Genomic DNA, 17,444 nt, shown 5'->3' on the forward strand with positions numbered 1-17,444 from the left:
AATTTGAGATTTAAAGTGCCACAATCTCAATGACTATATCTACTTTCATGCGAGTACCGATATAGTTTACCAGAAAATTACAAATATGTATCATTTTAATATGAATATAAATAGAAGCATCTGTTTCTCCTTTTTTTTTTTTTTTTTAATATGTTGATTGCCACGCGATTTTTATACTTATTTTGACTTGGATGGATAGATTAAAGCGTACCATACCAAGACATTTCATACTTGCAAAATATTATAGTCTGTTTGCGTACGTGCTCATAATCTTGGCTGATAACCGCCATTCGCTATATACATCGTTGGTATCGACGTCAAAGGATTAACACAGACAAATACACAATCCATACAATCCGATTTGATTGATTTTAGATCTTGCATCAAACAGATCTCTATATAAACAGATAATTTCTGATTCTAAACATTTGTATTACGTTCATCTAATTATTAGGATATTAGATATATTATAAAGGAAGATATTATGTATTAAATAATCTGCCTCTTCTTCCGCTTTCAAATCCTCTACAAACGCCTTTTATAGTCGTTCAACTTTTCAGCTCACAGAAAAGAACATTACGCGTATTCCTAGCAATCGCCCAAAGACTCGAACGTGTGCTTCGATAAAGCTCGCTTAACTTTCATCGACACATCGATAACTTTGCGTTCCAAGATGTTATTACGCCCTAGAATCCCTAACATAATTTTAGAACCAGAATTTCTGTACAAAACAATTCCATCGCTTTGTCACGCTTAACGGCTCAATCATCGAAACATGTATCATAACGCACGAATTATGATAAAAAAGAAACTGTCTTTCGAATAAAAGCAATCCGTTTGCCAGGTGCGCTTAAGGATGTACAGGACGTCGACGGAGCAAGTGTACGAAATACAGCCGCTGGAGGGTAACAGTTCCGCTCAACGTTACACTCAACAGCCGAAACAACGATTCTCTGAAATGCCTACTCCGTCGGTTTCGCCGACGTCTTCTCTCCGAAAGCGCGTCTCGGAACTGCCAAGAGCCGCGAGTGCATCCGTTTCCGGTGCTGCGGGCATTGTCTGCTCTAATACGGATCTGATATCGATCGTAAGCTCGTTAGCGTCTTCCGCGATGGAAATCAACGGATGCGGCGAGGAAGCGCCGAGTTCCCGGGACGATAGCAAATCAAACTGGCCCGGAAAAACGACCGAACAGAAAGGAAGTCGATCGAAGAGCTTCCGTTCCAATAGCTTCGACGTGTCGAGATTGCACGGAGCTAAAAGTAAGCTTAGCGGATCCTCGAAAGCCGCTATTTCGACCTTTATGGCATCGTCGAATTGGTTCACGAAGAGACACCAACCGATGTCGAAGAAGCCGAAAGATTTAGTAACGGCCAGTTTAAGTCTCAAGTTCGATAAATCGAAGGTAGTGAAGGCGATGAAGGAAACGTTGGGTAAAAAGTCCCCTAATAGCGAGGTCAAACACAAAGTCGTATGGGACAACACTAGTGGAACCAAAGTGGACGCTCAGCTAAGTTGTATTTCTCGTTACGATATCGTTTCTTGTTTAAGAGCCATCGTAGGTGAAAGGAGGAATGCAAGAACGCACATAATACGCAAAAATCTATGGCAGATTCAAAGTACAGTACTCGTTGTGATATTCGGTAAAGATAATAAGTTCTCCTATGGAGATTTCATTTTTCAAATTATTCTCGTAAAAGTACGTATTTGCATAAATAAATAGCACACGGTCTCTGCGTAAATACCCAGGCCAGTTATAAATATTTCAGTTTGCCAACGATATCCCAACATGTGGGACACTCACATGTGTGCTACTTCGTGAGCGATGATAAAGGTGCTGGTCAAGCCTTCGTCTCGATTTAACGCGCACGATCTCGCGGGATAGCATACTCCTGACACAGGTGCGTAACCGGAAGGACCTCCTATATCTAATCGCGTCAACCATACAGCAACATCGTGATTTACGTCCTTCGAGGACAGCATCATTCTGTTCCATTTGTTCACGTTCTCGAGAGATCGTCTGGCATCGCCACGGCGGACCTACGACAACGTTTAATATTTTCTTAATAAAAGCTAGCAAATATTACGAATATATTATATTTATTATTACATCATGCATTATATACTATATATAAATATTCGTCAATGATAATAAATATATGTGCAAGTAATCGTGTTGTTGATTGTAATCAAATGTAACTTGTAACGCTATTAGTATTTTAATCTTCCTGAAAAATGTTGAAATGTTGATTCAACAGCAGAGAAGAATAGCAGAAAAAGAAAAGTAAAAGGAATCGCAAGTGTCGTATATCAATGATATTATCATAGGTCTATAACATTAAATTAAGATTCTTAAGAGATGAAAAAGGTTTAATAGTCGATTATACAGATATTTCGGATACACGATAAATGCGAGGTTTGTCAATGATCCGTGAAAATTGTTTGTTTGGAAATTTGTTTCCAAGGGATCGTTCACGGTTGTCCAATTTAACAAAATGGAACTCGTTGCATTTTATCGATCTAGAACGTCATGCGCAGATATTTTGACCTATATAATTTATATACCATACACTGTACAGATAAGTAGAAAATAAAATAATTGACACTCGCATATGCGTATCTCAGATAGTTACTACTTTAGTTAAATGATTTAATTTAATGGAAATCGCTTACCATAACGTCTCGTTTTTCCGCGTATAAAATCATTCGTACGATCACTAGAATCATGTTGGATTCGAGCGATGGGTCCATGTAAATTGCACTGACCTAGGATTAAAATACGTACGAAAATGTAACAGGCGTTAAAACAGTATTACAGCCTTACAAATAAATTATTATTCAAAACTCTCGTAAATACATCGTATCTTATATAATTTTCCTAAAAAATTAATTTTATTCGTTATATTTATCTTAGGAAATGTACGTTATTAATCTCAACAGCATTGGAAAACCAATTACCGAATGGCTGAAATTAATCGATTACAAAATTCCATTACGGATAAATTATTCGCTGAACTTTTTAAAAGATACGTGCAAGCTTTGAACAGTGTAAACAGAAAATACAGAGCTTCCATCCGAATATACGATCGAGATGTTTGAAAGCAAGTAGCGTACCTTGAAAATACAGAGATACGCATAACTCTGCCCTATGTTTCCCGGTTGCTTGCGTACATATGTAGGAGGAGGTATTCTATATCTAAGTATAATAACAGAATTTCGTTTGGTATTACTTACGATGTTTAAAAGAGCCAAGATATATTGCTGTACTCGAATTCCATGAAAATCTACCACGGAGTAATCAGCAGCTATTCCAAGCTCTAGCCATCGTGGCGGCGAATCCTTAGCAGCTGGTCTTTTCTCTATGAAATGACTTATCTTAGAAATCGACTTATCTTTCACGAAATTAGAAAGTCTACTCGACTCGACTTGATAGCTTAAACGCATGATTATTAAAAGCATAAATTAATATCTACGAGCAAGTATTCGTGGAATAATTATTATGATATAAATAATTATTTCAAAAGTATAATTTCAAAAATATCAATTCGGTATCACCGTGAATTTCATCCTGCAAATTTCTTTAAAATTCTTGACAAATTTTGGTAAACGTATTCCTCCAGCAAATATTTCTATTTTTCTATTTTTTTACATTAAATTAGGCAAGATAGATAAAGATTCGTGCAATGGACAATATACATATGTGTAATAGACAGGGAATAATAAAATAAATTAAAAACAGCGAAATATAGATGAACGTGTAGAAGATCAAGCGAGAGTGGAACGCAATAGGGAGAATAATTGTAAACCGAGTTCCTTTTAAGGCTGAAGATAAGCTATTCTTATATTACATGCTGTTATTATTACTTTTGTACACGATAGATTGGAATATCAGTACAATTTCTTTCTTTCAGTAATATTCGATGATTCGTTAATTTATTAACCGCTATATTGTACGTGGTAAGTAGAAAAGCAACGATTGTACAAGAATGGCATTTGGAAAAATATTTGACTTACTTGATAATCTGTTCCTTTGCCATTTAGGACCAGAGAAGTATCCAATTTCCTCGGGATTTGTTATTTTATATAGGTTGGGGTTGATAATCAATCTCGGATCCACTCGGATTGGTTATCACACCTTTTATTTTCTCTCTTATACAAAACACCAAATCACACAGCAAACGTCTAAACTCTCCCAATGCGTCTTAGCAATTAAGGCGTGGTCGACTCCTATGGCAAAAGAGCGTCGTTAGGAGTCGTACCAACATAACCCTAGTAACCTTTTAGTAACTAGCGGTCATACCAACTGAGCATTTCTCAACAGGATTTACGTCGATCGATAATTCTTCCACTATTGTATCGTTGTATTCTGTGGAGACATCGTCTTTTTCATCGTACAGAATCAATTTCTCAGCTTCTGGGTATTCCACGTCGAAGACGTCACCGGAAAGATTATAAAATCCCTGAACATCGTGGCTTAAGGAATCGCGTTTGCTTCGTTTCGACTTTCTCTTACTTTCTTCAACTTCAAATTTATTCGATTTCCCTGTAACCGAATTATCAACGTTTTACCACGTTTGCCTGTCTTATCTTCGCTATTCTCGTTACGGATAAAATGAAAAAATAGTTGCAAAATTTCTGAAATTGTAAATACGACCAGACTGGAACGTATCAACGACATATACGGTGTCACAAAATTGTGACAAGTCAATATTCCAGTTGTTAGTTTGTTGAAATTACGCCACCGCTGATTAAACGTATCACGCTTTAATAGAAAATTCAATTTCCCAGCGGGGAAAATGGAATTTTGCGCTAATTAAAGTATTGCGCTTTTGTACAAAATTCCATTGTTTTCTGTTGCCCGCGAAAATGCAATTTTACGACGGACATTTCAGACAAATTTCCATCAGACGGCTTTCCATCCGTAAAAAAGAATGCTATCTATAAAAGTGTCAATGGAAATTGATCAAAGTAACGTCAAACAAACCCGTTTAAACAGCGAGGTAAGTAGACCAATTGCTTTTAACAAAACCTGTATCGTTGCTCTTAACCGTTTCACTTTTAAATATCAATCGGCGCTGTTCCTCATTAAAATTTCGATTTAAATCGAACGAGAAATACAGCGTAACACTTGGAATTTTCTATCGTTTCTCAACCATACTTCGAACATTTACGTCGCATTCTTCGATTCATAGGATCGCGATGTTGGATTCTTCGATTTCGATACAAAAACGTTTCACAGCTTTCGACGCGGGAAATTTAATTAAGAGAACAAATAATTTGTTTATAAACTGCCAATTACGTGCCTTGAATTTCCGATATATGCAATAAATTTCATTGCTACTTGACCTAAGTGGGTCATAAAGTTGCAACCGTGTAAACCGTGCCACGTAATTTTATTGCATTCAATTTTCCACGTTTCCAACAATTTATCAAATTAGAATTTATCCGCGCATCGTACGAAATTTTTCATAAAAATTGATTAATAATAGTAGATATATAGCTCCTCGTATTCGTAAAACAGATTTTTAATCTGTAAACAACGAGTCGTGGTAATTACGATACGATCGATTTTCAACTTAGCAAAATTTGTTTCCATTTAACATTCACATCCAGATTGTATTTCCTTTGTAATAAATTAATTATATAATTAAATAAATTTATTATTCGAACCGATATTCAGATACAGTTCGAGTATACTTGATAAATTTTCAGACTCGATTCTCCAAGTCGAAAATGAGAACGTTTTATCCTATACTTTTTCTTCATTTTTCCACAAGGATTCGCGTTGTTCTCGCTTTCAGACGTTGTTCCGTTGCATCCTGTATATACGGGGTGTGCCAAATTTAAACCGTCAAATTGTAAGGAGTTGATTTACAGACAAGAAGAAGAAGAAGAAGGAAGAACTTTATATAATGTTCGTCAACGGACGTTTCTTTACAGAATTACAAACGAGTATCGTTCGTACGAAACAGGTGACGACGCGTTTTCCATCGCAGCGTGCAAAAGTTCGCTGTATTATCGTGTCAGCGCAGTTGCATGCTTTTTATCATGCGACAACAAGCCCGTGTCGTTAATAGCTACAATAATGATACAATGAATAATTATTATCTGGTATGTTTGATTGTTCGTTGGAGAACGTTGTCCGTGTGGTCGGATAGAAGCCTGACATCGATCAACGATGGGAGTAATACGATCTCGTACACACAGTTGCTAACAATTCGATCGAGTTGCAAAAACCGCGTGTTTTTACTCGTTGCGCTAGTTGTTCACGCGAACTCGCATCTCCAGAATAAACCTTCCGTTTTACAGTTGCGAAACCATAAATACAGAAAAGAAAACGCAGTTCTTGAAACTCTGACGAAACGCTGATAATACGGTCAATTGTCGCGTGCTGTGAAATGGAAAATTCGTCGTTACTTATTTCATACGTACGATACTTGTTTGTAACTGTGGAAAAACGCGTTTATTGCCCAGCTTCGTACGACATGTTTTTCGGTAAATATTTACAAAGCGGACAATCTCGCCATATTCAACGGCTTTGAAATATGTTTGCCAAGGCTAATATTCCGAACAACTTTTTCCTGTAATACTCTTTACCGTCGCTCTGCTTTCCGCGATATTCGCAGCAATTTCTGTCTCGACGACAGCGATGATTTCGTAGTTTCGCTTTTCTCGATATCACTGCTAAAGCTTTTCCTACCTCGAATAACGACGCAAAGCTTCGTATGAATCGTATCTATCCTGTTACTTGATACGCGAATTTAATTCACGGTAGCCTCAGTGATGTTTCTTTCCTGTGCGAGTTGAAAATGATTATCAGAAATGCATATATATGTCGGGTTGGCGTTAAGATTAGAGTTAGGGTTAAAGGCGTGAAACGAATCCCTATTGGCGCTAGACGTGATCATTATGCAATAGAGGAGATATTTACTAGTGCAAATATGACTATGATGGAATTGGACAAGTAATCGCGATAATTAGATACTCGAGAAGCAAATGACAATGATCCTAGGCTCAATAACGAATCCGCGGTCAACGGGATGACGAACTTTACCCTTCGTTAGCGTCTAAGTTACACTGTACGTTAGAGAAAGGGGCAATTATTACGTATACGAAAGACAGGTCGATTACTGATGAGATCGCACTAGAGAGTGACTCTCCGTCGCGGTGACGCTGTCGAAGAAAACTATGATGGGTGTGCCTAAGGGCACGAGATCATCGGATTCGCGGAGAAAAGTCTTCGTTCGAAGGGTGAGGGAAATTGACGTTGCTGTCAATTGGTCAATTTCCATGTTGGTGGTTAGAGAAAGATATTAGCTGTCCTTGGGAAAAGTTGCTAGCGGGAAGCGTCGTTCGTGGAAGGATAGATTTCTCTTATCTTCCCGTAGTTGGAGCACAGGCTATTTGTCTATTTGAAAGACTTTGTATAATTGAAACTTAATATTCGTAGCGGGTCCTCGCCCAGCTAAACATATACTGTGAAGATGCGTTGGCATCTGGCAATCATCTTACCCGAAGGACAAAGTCTGCGTGTGGCGAGCCACGGGACAGAAATCGTTGAAATGTTTACCCTCGTGCCCTGTCCCAAGTATTTCTTTTAAGGAGAGCTATAGAATTACTTCATGCCTTTGTTAGACAAAACGTTCATTCCTTTGACCGCGGCTACGTTCGGCGACTGATTGTCGCCTCGAGTCCGAGCTCACCATCATAAATCTCAAATAAATACAGTCGGATCGAATGACAACAGTTTCTTAATACGGCTATGGTGAAATCTAAATTACAATACTAGGGGTCTTCCCAAAGTTCCAAAGGGAAGGTTCCGGTGTTCTTTCATCTCCGACATATATATATGTCGGGTCGTCGTTAAGATTTGAGTTAGGGTCGAGGGCGTGAAACGAATCCCTATTGGCGCTAGACGTGATCATTATGCAATAGAGGAGATATTTACTAGTGCAAATATGACTATGATGGAATTGGACAAGTAATCGGATAATTAGGTACTCGAGAAGCTAATGACAATGATCCTAGGCTCACTAACGAATCCGCGGTCAAGGGGATGACGGACTCTACTTTTCCTCAGCGTCTAAGTTGTACTCAATGTTAATGCACGAGGCAATCACTACGTATCTGAGAGTTACTTGAATCGTCTTTGAGATCGTACCGGAGAGTGGTTCTCCATCACGGTAACGCTGTCGAGGAAAACTATGATGGGTGTGCCCAAGGGCACGAAATCATCGGATTCGCGGAGAAAAGTCTTCGTTCGAAGGGTGAGGGAAATTGACGTTGCTGTCAATTGGTCAATTTCCATGTTGGTGGTTAGAGAAAGATATTAGCTGTCCTTGGGAAAAGTTGCTAGCGGGAAGCGTCGTTCGTGGAAGGATAGATTTCTCTTATCTTCCCGTAGTTGGAGCACAGGCTATTTGTCTATTTGAAAGACTTTGTATAATTGAAACTTAATATTCGTAGCGGGTCCTCGCCCAGCTAAACATATACTGTGAAGATGCGTTGGCATCTGGCAATCATCTTACCCGAAGGACAAAGTCTGCGTGTGGCGAGCCACGGGACAGAAATCGTTGAAATGTTTACCCTCGTGCCCTGTCCCAAGTATTTCTTTTAAGGAGAGCTATAGAATTACTTCATGCCTTTGTTAGACAAAACGTTCATTCCTTTGACCGCGGCTACGTTCGGCGACTGATTGTCGCCTCGAGTCCGAGCTCACCATCATAAATCTCAAATAAATACAGTCGGATCGAATGACAACAGTTTCTTAATACGGCTATGGTGAAATCTAAATTACAATACTAGGGGTCGTCCCAAAGTTCCAAAGGGAAGGTTCCGGTGTTCTTTCATCTCCGACATATATATATGTCGGGTCGTCGTTAAGATTTGAGTTAGGGTCGAGGGCGTGAAACGAATCCCTATTGGCGCTAGACGTGATCATTATGCAATAGAGGAGATATTTACTAGTGCAAATATGACTATGATGGAATTGGACAAGTAATCGGATAATTAGGTACTCGAGAAGCTAATGACAATGATCCTAGGCTCACTAACGAATCCGCGGTCAAGGGGATGACGGACTCTACTTTTCCTCAGCGTCTAAGTTGTACTCAATGTTAATGCACGAGGCAATCACTACGTATCTGAGAGTTACTTGAATCGTCTTTGAGATCGTACCGGAGAGTGGTTCTCCATCACGGTAACGCTGTCGAGGAAAACTATGATGGGTGTGCCCAAGGGCACGAAATCATCGGATTCGTGGAGAAAAGCCTTCATTCGGAAAGTGAGGGAAATTGGCGTTACTGTTAATTGGTCAATTTCCATGTTGGTGGTTAGGGAAGGGTGCTAGCCGCCCTTAAGAGAAAGTTCGAGAAGAGGAAGCGTCGTTCGTGAGAAAAATAGATTTCTCCTATTTTCTCGTAGTTGGAACGAGGACTGTTTGTCGGTTTGAAGGACTTTAGTTAAACAGATCTTAAGATTTATAGCAGGTCCTCGGGCTAGCTGAACATGTACTGTGGAGACGCGTCGACATCTGGTAATCATCTTACTCAAAGAATAGAGTCTGCGTGTGGCGAGCCACGGGACAGAAATCGTTGAAATGCTTACCGTCGTGCCCCGTCCTAAGTATTTCTTTTAAGGAGAGCTATAGGGTTACTTCATGCCTTTGTTAGACAAAACGTTCATCCCTTGACCGCGACTACGTTCGGCGACTGGTTGTCGCCTCGAGCCCGAGCTCACTATCATAAATCTCAAATAAGTACAGTCGAATCGAATGACAACAGTTTCTTAATTCGGCTATGGTGGAATCCAAATTACAATACTAGGAGTCTTCCCAAAGTTCCGAAGGGAAGGTTCCAGTATTCTTTCATCTCCGACACGGCCATTCTGACTATCACACGTCCTCGTGTGTAACTAAAATATTGAGTTTCCTAACATTAGACTCGATACAATTGACATTATTCACAACTAGATGTTCGAATAAGGCAAGGGTCCAGTGTAGCAACAAATCCTGTTCGGGGGTTTGGCAGCAAAGAAATATAAGATAATGAAAATTAGTAGCGTTATAGTTAGTATTCAAGGTGATAGTTGCATCCTGCAGGTTATTAGTCGGATCGTAACGGCATGATGGACCATTTTCGATTTCGCACTCCAAAGGATCTCGGTCTTCTAGATCGTGTGAGCACATAGAGCCTTGTTCCACGGTTTCACCGAGTTTTACTATATTGTTGCCCCGAGATGCATACGAACCACACCGCATGTTCTCACTGAGCCTTATCATACTGTCGCCCCGAGATGCATGCGAACCACACCGCATGTTCTCACTGAGCCTTATCATACTGTCACCCCGAGATGCATGCGAATCACATCGCATGTTCTCACTGAGCCTTATCATACTGTCGCCCCGAGATGCATGCGAGTCACATCGCATGTTCTCACTGAGCCTCATCACACTATTACCACAAAAAGCGTGTGAACTACATCACACGTTCTCTCTGAACTTTATCACATTATTTCCCCGAAACACGTGCGAACTCGCTCTGCCGGGTGTTACTGGCATAGTGCTACTGATCTTCCGAGGTCGAAGTGCTCATATCGTCATGGTCACTGTTATTGCCTTCACTACAGACATCCAACTCAGTAGGGATGCGACCATCTGGCATTTTCCTCAACCTGTCGTGACTGTATTTGTACGATCGCTTACCGTCTAATGTCTTTAGGATATTCCTGTCCCCTTCCAAGACTTCTGCTATTACAAGTGGACCTCTAAATTTTGGATCTAGTTTGGTTTGATTTCTTTCCTCATTCTTGCGTAATACGAAATCACCGAGGTTAAACCTGACCGCTTAAGCTTTAGCTTTGTCAAATCCATCCTCATCATACCTAGCACTAGTTTCCATCCACTTTATTGCCTGTCGTCTTATATTGGAGATATCGATACTTTTGATGTTATCGGGTAACAACAGATCGTGAAGTCTTGCTGTTCTACCTATTAGTAGTTCTAATGAGCTCGAGTTTGTCACGCGGTTGGTGGTGCAATTCAAAGCCAACTGTATTTCCCCAATCGCGTCTTGCCGCGGCCGCCCGGTCGTCTCTACTACCGTGAACATATTTTCCAATGTACCCATAACACGCTCTACCTGCCCATTGGCTCTACTAGCACCGATCGCTATCAAGTGAACTTTAATTCGTTTGCTTTCGCAGAATTCTCGAAATTCTTTTACCCTTAAAACATCTTCCCCGATCTGGTATTATCCGGCAGGGACTCCCGAATAAAAATATAGCGGATTTAAGCGCTTTAATGGTGTTAAGGGAATCTATCTTACGAGTATGATGCAGGTATACGAATTTAGTGAAGACGTCGATCAAAACAATGACGTACTCCTTTGAATTGCTTTTACCACTCAACTTGCCTGTTATGTCCATGTGGACCGTATGCCAGGGTATGCTGGTCTTAGGTATAGGATGCAGTTCGGCTTGTATCTTACCTAAACTAGCTTTCGAAACTTGACAAGCATGACAGTTCTCAATGAATCGGCGAACGTACTTCGCCATCCCTTCGAACCAGTAATACTCGTATAGTTTCTCCAGCGTTTTCTCCCAACCTAAGTGCATAATTGACTGGTGCACATGGTTAATAACAGACTATCTAAAACATCTTGGGACTATAGGTACACAGAGAATCCTGCCTTTTCTTTGTATCCTACGGTGCAGAGTACCGAACCGTAATTCGTATGTATTCGCGATGTCTTCCGCGAGTCCATCGTTTTGCAATCCCTTGACGATTTCCAAGGTTTGAGAATCACAACGTTGTCCCGCTAATAGCCAATCTTCCGAAATTTCGGCCAGTCAACTATTTTCTCTTTGATTTTGTCGAATTTAATAGGGTCAACGCCTGTGGGGTTTCGCGACAAGAAATTTGTGAGCCGTCCATTTACTTTCCCGATACATAATGTCAAAAATAAAAGTCTGCAAGTAAGCCCATCACCTATGGTCCCTGTCATTTAAATGTACTTTATTACTCGATGCTTTCAACGAGTTTCAATCCGTGACGACAAGAAATTCCCGTCCCTATAGATAGTGACAGAAATGTTTTACGGCGTTTACGATAGCTAATGTATTGTGATCATAGGAGTGATATCTGGATTCCGCGGGGCTGGTTCTTTTACTGTAATACCCTATTACCTTGTTCTTACCTTCGGCTTGATGCGTCAAAATCACCCCGTAACTCTCCGAGCTAGCGTCAGTATGTAGTTCTATCGGGTAATTGGGGTTGAATATCGTTAGCACCGGCGCGTCGGTCAGGGCGGAAACTACCTGTTGTCTTATTTTCTCGTGTCTATCTGTCCAAGTTATATTTCTGTTATCTGAGATGAGCGCATACAGGGATTTCATCATCTGTGAGAATTTAGGGATGAATTTTCGGAAGTACGGAGCTAACCCTATGAACTGCCTGAACTGTGTAACGGTCGTTGGCACAGGTGAAGAACTTAAGGTGTGTATTTTACCCGGGTTAGGACGAACTTCTCCGTTATGAATTACATATCGCAAATAGAGCACCGATGTCTTTAGAAAAGAACGTTTCGCAAAATTAAAAGAGAATTCGGCTTTTACGAGGGTATCTAATACGGTGTTCAATCTTTCTAAAGCTTGATCTATCGAGTTGGCAATAATTAGGGCGTCATTGAAATAAATAACAACATACGAATGAGCGAGGTCACCTAAGGCTTTGCGAATGACCCTTCGAAAGACGGACGGTGCAATTTTTCAGTCCAAACGGCATCGTTATCTACTCACATTGTCTGTCGGGGTAACGAACGCTGTAAACTCCGTTGGATTAGGATAAATAGAAATTTGGTGAAACCCGCTGGCAATATCCAGGCTAATAAAATATCTCGCCTCTTGCAATCTCGCGACTTGATCCGCAATAAGGAGTAAAGGGTACCGATCCGTGACGATACTTTGATTTGGATCTCGGGGATCCATTCGTAATCTATCTGAGCCGTTTTTTTTTCTTCACGAGTTACGGCTCGCTAATGGCGAATTACTAGGCCTTATAATCTTTGCTTTAATTAGAACGCTTATTTTCTCACGTACCGCTCTCCGCTCCTCCTCGCTAAGTCTATAAGGACTTCCTCCTACGGTGGTGTTAGGATCAGTTAATCGTATTTCTAACCGGCCTGCATTTACGCGAATACGTAGGAAACCCGTAACGAATGAATCTTTGAATTTGTCGAGAAGCGAAATTGATCGACTTTTATTATTACCATGTACATCAGCGTCAACTTCATTAACGACGATCTCGTTTGCAGTGGTTTCATTACAGACACCAATCATTTTTGTTTTACACATAGCGAGGCTATTTTGTGTAATGTTACGTCAAAACCCAGACTTAGAGTTCCGCAACTAATCGCGACATCATATTTCAAATAACTATCAGCAAGGACATGAGAAATTATCTTCGATGTAAAAATCATTAATACACACAATGAACAAATGGGAGGCGTATGTTTAATACAGGTATTCCCTACTCCTCGCATTACTAATATGTCAGTCATCCCTTTGCCAGAAAATCTCGAGGCCGCGGACACTTTAATTAGTGAACGCTCGGCTCCCGAATCGGAGTAAAATGGAAACGACTCACCCAGATGACTTGATCTATCCGTTGGTGCTTCCAGTACGTAGAAGTCGACTCGCCACTCGTTATTGAAATTATAGTTTCCTTCCATAATCAGGTTGGCAGCTGCGCCCCATGCAGCGGAGTCGGAGCACGCGATTTTAAGGGTTAAAACGTGGTAGCGATAATTGTTAGGTTTCACACTCGATTTGCACTAGCGACTGAATTGCGCACGACTTGCGACTTGAGCACGATGATCGTAAGTTCTAGCACTGTTATAATCGGCACGGATCCCACTTCTGATGTCGGGTCGTCGTTAAGATTTGAGTTAGGGTCGAGGGCGTGAAACGAATCCCTATTGGCGCTAGACGTGATCATTATGCAATAGAGGAGATATTTACTAGTGCAAATATGACTATGATGGAATTAGACAAGTAATCGGATAATTAGGTACTCGAGAAGCTAATGACAATGATCCTAGGCTCACTAACGAATCCGCGGTCAAGGGGATGACGGACTCTACTTTTCCTCAGCGTCTAAGTTGTACTCAATGTTAATGCACGAGGCAATCACTACGTATCTGAGAGTTACTTGAATCGTCTTTGAGATCGTACCGGAGAGTGGTTCTCCATCACGGTAACGCTGTCGAGGAAAACTATGATGGGTGTGCCCAAGGGCACGAAATCATCGGATTCGTGGAGAAAAGCCTTCATTCGGAAAGTGAGGGAAATTGGCGTTACTGTTAATTGGTCAATTTCCATGTTGGTGGTTAGGGAAGGGTGCTAGCCGCCCTTAAGAGAAAGTTCGAGAAGAGGAAGCGTCGTTCGTGAGAAAAATAGATTTCTCCTATTTTCTCGTAGTTGGAACGAGGACTGTTTGTCGGTTTGAAGGACCTTAGTTAAACAGATCTTAAGATTTATAGCAGGTCCTCGGGCTAGCCGAACATGTACTGTGGAGACGCATCAACATCTGGTAATCGTCTTACTCGAAGCATAGTCTGCGTGTGGCGAGCCACGGGACAGAAACCATTGAGACATTTACCATCGCACCCTGTCCCAAGCATTTCTTTTAAGGAGAGTTATAGAGTTACTTCCTGCCTTGGTTAAACAAAACGTTCATCCCCTTGACCGCGACTACGTTCGGCGACTGGTTGTCGCCTCGAGCCCGAGCTCACTATCATAAATCTCGAATAAGTACAGTCGGATCGAATGACAACGGTTTTCTTAATACGGCTATGGTGAAATCTAAATTACAGTACTAGGTGTCTTCCCAATGTTCCGAGGAGAAGGCTCCGGTGCTCTTTCATCTCCGACATATATATATGTCCGACATCTCCGACATATATATATAAGGCTCCGACACCGGAGCCTTCCGTTGAAACCGGGGAAAAACCCCTAATATTGTAGTTTGGATTTCACCATAGCCGTAGTTAAACAATCACCGTCCTTCAGCCCGATTGTAATTGCCTGCAATCTATGAGAATGAGTTTGGGTTCGAGGTAACAACCAGTCACCGAACGTAGCCGCGGTCAAGGGACGAACGTTTTTCTAACAAAGTCATGAAAAAGTCTATAGCCCTCCATAAAAAGAAATAGTTGTAACGGCACTTGACAGTAAGCATACTAACGGTTTCTGTCTCATGGCTCGTCATAAGCAGACCCTATTCTATGGGTAGGTCGATTGCCGGTTGTCGAGACATATTCGCAAAACATCGACCCGTCATAAACCTTAAACCTTGATTAACGAAAATAGGCAAACAGTCTTTTCCGTGAAGGACACTTCCAAAGACTGACTAATTAACAACAACGGCAATTTCCCTCACTCTCTGAACGAAGACTTGTCTCCACGAATATAAAAGACCTGGTGTCGCTAGAGAGTGGGGCAGTTTTTCCTAGACAGTGTCATCGTGAGAGCTTCGAGTACGATTTCATCGACTAAGATATCATTTCGATAGAGTGCTTACTTCGCGGGCTAACTGAGAGTACCACCTAGGCGTTGCCTACGAGTAAAGAATAAAAGAGTCCCGTGGACTGCGGATTCGTTTCGAACCTAAGGTCATTATCACTAGTGCTACGAGTGCCTAATCTTGTTAATAAGTCTGTGCTAATAAACTCTCCATCGTATCACGGCAATGGCCAACCCTAATGAAAATTCATTAAACGCCCATCTCCTTAATCCTGACTTCTATCCGACATATATATAAATGTACGGACATCAACGTCCGAGACGTTCGTCCATGCCAAACGGTAACGCGTACAGGAAACATTTGTTCAAAATGACTTTGACTTTAGCTATATTTTCAAATTGGAATTAGCTAATGGTCGTTCGCTTTGTAAATGATTATTTCTTTTTCTTCTTTTTGCCTGCAGATTAAGCCCTTCCTGTTTGACGGTTTAAATTTATTAAATTAAATTTATTAAACCGAATATATATATATTCGTTTGTACTACGATTACTCTCATACTCTATGTATGGTATTATCATATCGACGCTATCAGTTCTTACAGTATCACGATCAGAGTCAATTTTAGAATAGAAGAAGCAATTAACGGCGGATCGCAAAGTAAGAAGCTTATAACATAATTGGCAAGGAAGTCGGTAAATCGATCAACCAATCACCTACATCCAACCGTCTAACGAAAGATGAAAAGCCATCGCGATAACGATCCTTCTCACCTGCAGGATTTTCCGGATTCACAGACACGAAGCTCGAATTATTCCTGATCGACCACCACTTTTCGTTTTTCGGCTGAAACATCACATGCTGGCCATTCGTCAGCGGCTGAACGAAGAACGATCTCTGCCCGATCAACATCAAGGCCTACACTTCTTCTTCGCATATCGTCACGACGACGAAGGAACTCGCGTCTCCTTCCAAGCTGCCTTGTCGAAGATCGCAGTTCGCCTTGGCGTTACGTCGCTCGTACTTGGTTTTACCCTGGCGCACCCAATTCACGGTGAAATTCGACGACAGTATCAATGGATCGTTGGCCATGGTCCTTAAGGTCCAGTTGCTGATCTCGAGGAACACCGGCTCTTGGTGGAGATACTCGCGCCAAGTTTCTCGGTATTCGTGGGTCGATTTTCTGTTCCGCGCGCTCTCATTCGGGATCACTCGAGGGTAAACGATCTCGTACTCCTGCAAGCTTTGCAGAAAGTCGCTCATTCGCGACTTAGTAGCGATCGTGCCGAGCAGCCACGTGGCGAGGAGAAAACTGGGAAGTTTCGATCGCGTCATGTCTCGCGCGCTTTGATCGAAATTTCAATAGGATTTTCTGGCTACCCAAAACTCGCCAGGCATGCTCGTTCACTCGCAGACGTAGTTATCGCGATGAAAGCAGCTAATTCGCAGACCCGATATTCTCATTTCATTTCGCCGGTTCGTAACGCTTTCGAAACGCCGTGTCATATAGACGCGGATGCGACGATACTCTCGCGTTCTAACATTTTCAATGTCTCGCGCTTCATCACGTAGCTCGCGCGGAAGTAATACGAAGGTGAATCGTTGGTTTTAATACACAGGGTGTTGTTTAATCGATCGAAATAATGGAAAAGGGAACGATTCTACGGTACACCAGAGATGAAATGAAATCATAGAATGCAGTGGTTTTGTAGGTAGTGTTTTATCGAAAAGATTAACCGTGAATATTTGCTCGACCTATTTATACCAAATTGATACAGAATCTTAAATTACAGACGAATCTTTCTCAATTTCCATCGATCATCCTCTCTAGGCGTACGAAACTGCCTCGTTGAATTCGAACGTTTCTCGATTTCCTTCGACGTCTTTCAATTTCTTCTTTTTTCAATCGCCGTTCGCCTTCTCAAAG

The 17,444-nt window shown here is 41.2% G+C and overlaps 1 protein-coding gene across 1 annotated transcript; it reads right to left on the reverse strand.

Annotated features, from left to right (window-relative positions):
* Positions 1-4,014: 4,014 nt before the first annotated feature.
* Positions 4,015-16,450, reverse strand: LOC126914774 (uncharacterized). The gene is made up of 3 exons (XM_050719183.1): positions 16,291-16,450; positions 4,301-4,543; positions 4,015-4,227 (listed from the first exon to the last, which is right to left on the reverse strand). Exons 1-3 carry the CDS (start codon positions 16,427-16,429, stop codon positions 4,151-4,153), a joined length of 459 nt encoding a protein of 152 aa, XP_050575140.1. The 5' UTR covers positions 16,430-16,450; the 3' UTR covers positions 4,015-4,150.
* Between the last annotated feature and the right edge of the window lie 994 nt (positions 16,451-17,444).

The sequence above is a fragment of the Bombus affinis genome, chromosome 3 (genome assembly GCF_024516045.1).
Source record: "Bombus affinis isolate iyBomAffi1 chromosome 3, iyBomAffi1.2, whole genome shotgun sequence".
NCBI lineage: Eukaryota > Metazoa > Arthropoda > Insecta > Hymenoptera > Apidae > Bombus > Bombus affinis.

Bases quoted from the DNA above. Each gene is read 5' to 3' on its own strand.
- LOC126914774 (XM_050719183.1), bottom strand. From the start codon at position 16,429: ATGTTGATCGGGCAGAGATCGTTCTTCGTTCAGCCGCTGACGAATGGC. The intron at 4,544-16,290 runs GTGAGAAGGATC...ATTCGGTTACAG, and splicing joins GAATCCGGAAAATCCTGCAG to GGAAATCGAATAAATTTGAA. The intron at 4,228-4,300 runs GTATGACCGCTA...CTTTTGCCATAG, and splicing joins TGTTGAGAAATGCTCAGTTG to GAGTCGACCACGCCTTAATT.